Here is a 6012-nt window from a genome sequence, read left to right on the forward strand (position 1 = left end):
TCAAACTCATTCGGTCCAATCAGAACTTTTCTATCTGGTTCTGATCCCATCTGACAGAACACTTTACATCCAGAACATTTCTTCAGATTGTAACCAGCAGAGCTTTGGAGCAGATTTATTGACAGACTAGCAGGTTGGTGCAGACCTGGATTCAGTCTCACTCTGTTCTGTCCTCATTCACAGTTTGTTCTGCTGCTGCTGGTTCCATCATCTCCACGGTGGAGGATGAAGTTCCAGAAGCTCTGCTTTGTTCTGCTGCTCACTCAGGAACTGTTATAACATCTCGACAGCTGCTGCTTCATCAGCAGGAACAGAGAGGTGTGACTTCTGCCTCTTCAGTCTTTTATAGATCAGAAAACCACCAGCAAGAAGAATCACAACCACCGGTCCAAGATGTCCTCCACTGATTCCAACCTTGTCTCTGGACCTTGTGACCGGACCAGGAACCAGAGCATCAGACAGAACCAGGCAGACATGTTACCGTCTTCCTCCGTCTCTGATCCCTTTGTCAGTTCAGTACCAATGTCCCACAACAAAGTTCAGTCAGTAAACACACTGATTGTTCTCTGGTTATTATTCAGAAACCAATCCGTGAGGTGCAGCAGCGTAAAGACACGGTGGAATAGTCCTTGAGTCAACCTTTTAATTTTTAAGTTTATTTTGAGTGAAATCTTCCTTTAAAACCGTAAGTCGTGCACTTTAGTGATCATTCACTGTGGTGGGTGGCGCTCTGCACGTGCGGTCCTCGGAGTGGCTCTGCAGACAGACTGTTTGGGGGCTGGACCCCAACAAGTGCACAAGAAAAACAAGTAACCAATTTAAATCCCACAGAACTTCATGTTTAATTGACTTTATGTTCATTTGTAATTTCAGTTAGTTTCGCTTTGAGGTAAACGTCCTTGTTTTACTAAAGTCATCTCTTTTTCACACACCTGTGGTACTTCAGGTACGTGTCCATCATGCATTTTCTACACACCGCTTCATCCTCACCAGGGTCATGGGGGGCGGAGCCTATCCCAGCTGACTCAGGGTGAAGGCAGGTTCACCTGGACAGGTAACCAGTCTATCACAGGGCTACACTTAGAGNCCCCCCGTGTCAGGCCCCGCCCACTCCCCCCGCACCTCTGCTCCAATGGCAACCTCAGAATCTGTGACATCACAGCACGACGTCGCTTCCAGGCTCAACAGACATGAGCACGATGACATCACGGTCTAGCCCTCCTCCTATTGGCCCAGAGCCCCTCAGTTGCTTTTCTGTCTGTTGTTGGGTTGTTGTTGTTGTTGTTGTTGTTGTTGTTTTTGTTGTATCAGGAACCAATCTCAGGCTCTACCTGCAGACAACATGATGGCAATAAACTGTCAGTAAGAATCAAACCGACTCGCCTCCTGTTTCACTGCGTTCACGTTCGCTTCAGCAGCAGATGCCACAATTTACTGATGTCCCTAAACACCTCACCTGCCTCAGCAGCCACCACAGTGTGCCCTAAACGCCTCACCCGTCTGGTAAACGTTAGTTTCCCCATGTTCCCTAAACACATCACATACAGCCGATGCTACCGGTTGCTAATGTTCAAGAAGGCCTCACATTCGTTGAGAGACTCTACAATTCACCGGTGTTCCCTAAATGCCTCACATGCATCAGTAGATCATACAATTTACAGACGTTCCTGAAACGCCTCACATGCAGGCTATCCATAGACGCTACAATTTACAGATGGTTCCTGAACGTCTCGCATTCATCCACAGACAGTGAAGTTTGGCTCTGTTCCCTGAACGCCTCACATGAACCCATAGATGCTGTAATTTACAGATGTTCCCTGAACGCTACCAAGGTCAGCAGCTGCAGGAATCTAATTCAACATAGCTGAGATGTGAACACGCAGACAGAGACGGGTTGTTACCCTCAGCTGGACTTCAAGCTCCACATCTTAACATGAACACATATTATATTATATTGTATTGTATTGTATTATGTTATATTATAAAATGAAAAAAAAAAACTTATTTATCCCAGAAGGGAAATTTAATATATTAATATATTGAATATATATATTATATAATATAAATATATTGTAATATAATATATTAATATATTATATTATTGAGTCATCCTCAGTGTTCTGGACACCACTGGTCCTCTGGAGCAGTGGTGCTGCTCTAACGAGGACAGTTGGACCAAACCGTAACGACCAGATGTTCCTGCATGGACACAGTTTGAACAACTCTGTAATCTGTCCTTTTATGATCTCTGTGCCACCAAATGTCAGTGAAGGCAGCAGGCGGCGGTCTGAGCTGCAGCTGTCAGAGTTTCCTCTGTGGCCTCGGACGTGACGAGTCAGAATTGACAGAACCGGTATCAGCAGGACTCAGGCTTTTATCTCACTTCCTGCTCCGTCAGCTGAGCCGGCTCTTCAGCCCTCAGCATCTTCTCTACCTTCTTCACTCTCAGAGCGACGGTCCTTCAGCTCTCATGGTCGCGATGCAGCTCTTCATCCTCCTCCTCATCCTCGTGTCCCATGTTGCCATGGTTGCAGCCGTGGCCGGTTGCCACAGCGACAGGGACAAGGACCACCGGCCAAGGAAGAACTGCACGGCGACCGGGTTCAGCGACGTCCCGGCAGGATTGGAACCCACGACGAAGGTAAAGCTGCCACGGAGAGTCATCGTTTGTTTTCTGTGATGACGGGCTGGTCGTGGTTCCTCAGTGAGCTGAACAACTGAACTGACTTCATCCAGATTAAGTCACTTCAGAGCTGAAGTTAAATCAACTTTAATCTGATTCTCTCACGTCAACAGTTCCTCTTTCACCAAAACCTCAGTCTGAAGGAGGAACTGTTACGACAAAATGTTCACAGCAGCGTTTACTTTGACTATAAACGTGGCTTTTACACAGATTCAGAAACACATTCAGCCCACAAACTAGAGCTCAGACAAGAAGGCTTTAATAACTGAGCGATTAGCAGCATCGCTAATATTCCTACAGTAGTAAAAGGAAGTTTTCAGTCTCATGAGAATATTCATGAAAACAAGTTTTCACGTTGACGTTACTACGACCATGAAGGGAGTGTTAGCGGAGGGAAGACTCAGATACGATCGGTCTGAATTCTGTGGTTCAGCTTCTTTAACATCAACATTTTCTGGTTTCTTTCCTGAAGATCTTTGGACGAAACAAGACGTTTGAGCAAACCCCGTTTTGTTTTAAGGTTTTACAACCAAACAGCTGATCGATTCGGAATAAGATGAATAATAAATATTCACGTTAAACCTTTATGGAGGTAGACAAACAGATGCCAAACAACCCTGAAGGCTCACACTAACTATGAAGACGCTCTAAAACCTGCGCTTATTGCAGATCTAACCTCAGACGTTTGATGATCTCCAGATACGTGATCGTACCGACTCCTGCTTACAGGCCAGCGCCTCAGAGTGACGACAGAATTCCACTTATTATGTTTATTTTTAGTAGTTTTGAAACTCTTCCGGTCAGAGCTTCCTTCAGAGGAAGCGTGTCCTTATCTGGCTTCTGCAGAGTTTCAGCTCAGACCACAGCAGCTCCAGAGAACGTCGACCATCAGACCGTCAGACCGTCAGACCATCAGACCGTCAGACCGTCAGACCATCAGACCGTCAGACCGTCAGACCGTCAGACCATCAGACCGTCAGACCGTCAGACCGTCAGACCATCAGACCGTCAGACCATCAGACCATCAGACCATCAGACCATCAGACCTAGATCTGCTCTCTGCCCTCAGGTCCTGCTGTTCCCCAACAACCTGTTCTCCAGCCTGTCCTGGGCCTCCTTCCAGGTGTTCACAGAGATCCACGAGATCGACCTCACAGGCAACAAGGTGTCTGTCTGTCTGTCTGACTGTCCGTCTGTCTGACTGTCTGTCCGTCTGTCCGTCTGTCCGTCTGTCTGTCTGTCCTTCTGTCCGTCTGTCTGTCCGTCTGTCCGTCTGTCCGTCTGACTGTCTGTCTGTCTGACTGTCTGTCCGTCTGTCCGTCTGTCCGTCCGTCTGTCTGTCTGTCTGTCCGTCTGTCCGTCTGTCCGTCCGTCTGACTGACTGTCTGTCCGTCTGTCCGTCTGTCCGTCCGTCTGACTGACTGTCTGTCCGTCTGTCCGTCTGACTGTCTGTCCGTCTGACTGACTGTCTGTCCGTCCGTCCGTCCGTCCGTCTGACTGACTGTCTGTCTGTCTGTAAGTAACCTGTCTGTCCGTCCGTCCGTCCGTCCGTCTAGTTGTCCTGCAGCAACCCCAGTGAAACCAGTGAAACCAGTGACCGTTCATGTTCCAGTAACTTCTCCCTGCAGGTTCCAGCCGTGACCCCCAGCGCCGCTGCCGTCCTGCCCAGCCTCAGTGTGCTCCGGCTGGGCTCCAACCAGCTGAAGTCCCTCCCTGCCGGCTGCTTCTCCGCCTGCCCGGCCCTGACTGAGCTCTACCTGGAGAACAACGCCATCAGCTCCCTGAGCGACGGGACCTTCAGCGGACTCAGCAAGCTGGAGGTCAGAGACCCGAGAAGACGGGAGCTGTTGTCCCAGCGAGCTGCTGTTCAGCCCAGCTGCTGCCCAAATAGTTCATACCTGCATGTTGCACTAAATCAGTTTTGTGTCTCTTGTTTTTTACCTCTCGTGCTCTTGTGTGTGTCTCCCAGGTGGTTTTTATCTGTTTGCGTTGAACTAGCTTCATTGTGCATCTCTTTGTGTTTGGTTCTGTCTCCCTGTGGTCCGTCTGGGTGTCTTTTTGGTTTGTTTGTCTCAGATTTGCGTCTGTTTGTGTCAGGTTTGAGCTCCTTCTGGACATTTTCTGCATCGTTGTCGTCCCTTCACATTCATTTGTGATTGTTTACATCTTATTTTATTGCTTTGCGTCTCTTTGCAGCTGTTTTGCGTCTCGTAGTTGTTCTGTGTGTCTGTTTGCACTGAACGAGCGTCTGTTTGTGTTCGGTTTGCGTCAGTTTTAACCTCCTTGTGGTCTCCAGATCCTGGACCTGACGTCCAATCATATCCAGGTGCTTCCTGCTCTCATGCTCCACCCCCTCCCAGCCATAGAGACCATCTACCTGGAGAGTAACAAGGTGAGGACCAACAAGTCCAAGTGGAGCTGCTGTTGACTCGGCCTCCTGTAGGGGGCGACAGCCTACAGGTCTAAAACTGGAGGGTTCTTCTGTTTGGTCTCAGATCAGGGTGATGCCAGACGATTGGTTCAGCAAGAAGGAGGAGGTGCCTTACCTGTTCCTCTCAGCCAATCCCTGGGCCTGCTCCTGCTCCCTGGGTTACCTGCGCAGGTACCTGGAGGACTACGAACTCAACGTGTACGTGAGGGACGGCCCGATCGTCAGCATCGATGTGGACAGTGTGGTGGGTCTGAGCTCGTTCTGTTTGGCTTCTCCTCGCGTCGCCTCAGACAGCCACGAGCTGCCAAACGAGTGAATGCGGGTCGGTTTGGACAGTACGGTCCGTCCTGGGCTGGTTAGTCAAAGGCTCAGTGACGATGCTGCTGAAACAGAACGTGGCTAAATAAATACACAGACACACAGAAAGGCCAGGAAACACCTCCGGGTTCAGATTAAGAACACTGTAGAAACAAATAAAATAAAAACGTGTCTGAAAAAACAGATAGAAATTCGATGGGACGGTCCAAAGCTGTAAACTGGTTCAAATAACAGGTCAGGTTCATTTTTATTGTGCTTTTAGGATTTACTTCTCTGGTTTCTGTTCTCAGGTGTGTGACTCTCCGACGAGGCACAAGGGCAAACCTGTGATGAGTCTGGAAGAATCGGACTTTTGTTCACCTGCGACAGAACCGGGTCCGAACGGAGATTTCTACTGGACGACAGTCGCTGCTGCTCTGAATGACCCGACGACTAATGCCCCTCCTCCTCCTACTACTATCCCTCTTGTTACCACAACTACCCCTCCTCCTACTGCCCCTCCTCCTCCTTCTACCACTACCACCCCTCCTACTGCCCCTCCTACTGCCCCTCCTCCTCCTTCTACCACTACCACCCCTCC

The 6012-nt window shown here is 49.1% G+C and overlaps 1 protein-coding gene across 1 annotated transcript in view; it reads left to right on the forward strand.

The window, feature by feature from the left end:
- The first annotated feature begins 2474 nt into the window (after positions 1-2474).
- The window catches only part of LOC103374844 (glycoprotein Ib platelet subunit alpha), a 9722-nt gene continuing 6184 nt past the window's right edge, over positions 2475-6012 (forward strand). The window contains 6 exon segments of the mRNA XM_008304997.1: positions 2475-2641; positions 3753-3848; positions 4312-4503; positions 4980-5075; positions 5179-5358; positions 5723-5977. Of these exon segments, the coding sequence (XP_008303219.1) occupies positions 2480-2641; positions 3753-3848; positions 4312-4503; positions 4980-5075; positions 5179-5358; positions 5723-5977 (981 nt within the window). The 5' untranslated portion in view covers positions 2475-2479.

Source organism: Stegastes partitus, unplaced genomic scaffold (assembly GCF_000690725.1).
Source record: "Stegastes partitus isolate 25-593 unplaced genomic scaffold, Stegastes_partitus-1.0.2 Scaffold2372, whole genome shotgun sequence".
NCBI lineage: Eukaryota > Metazoa > Chordata > Actinopteri > Pomacentridae > Stegastes > Stegastes partitus.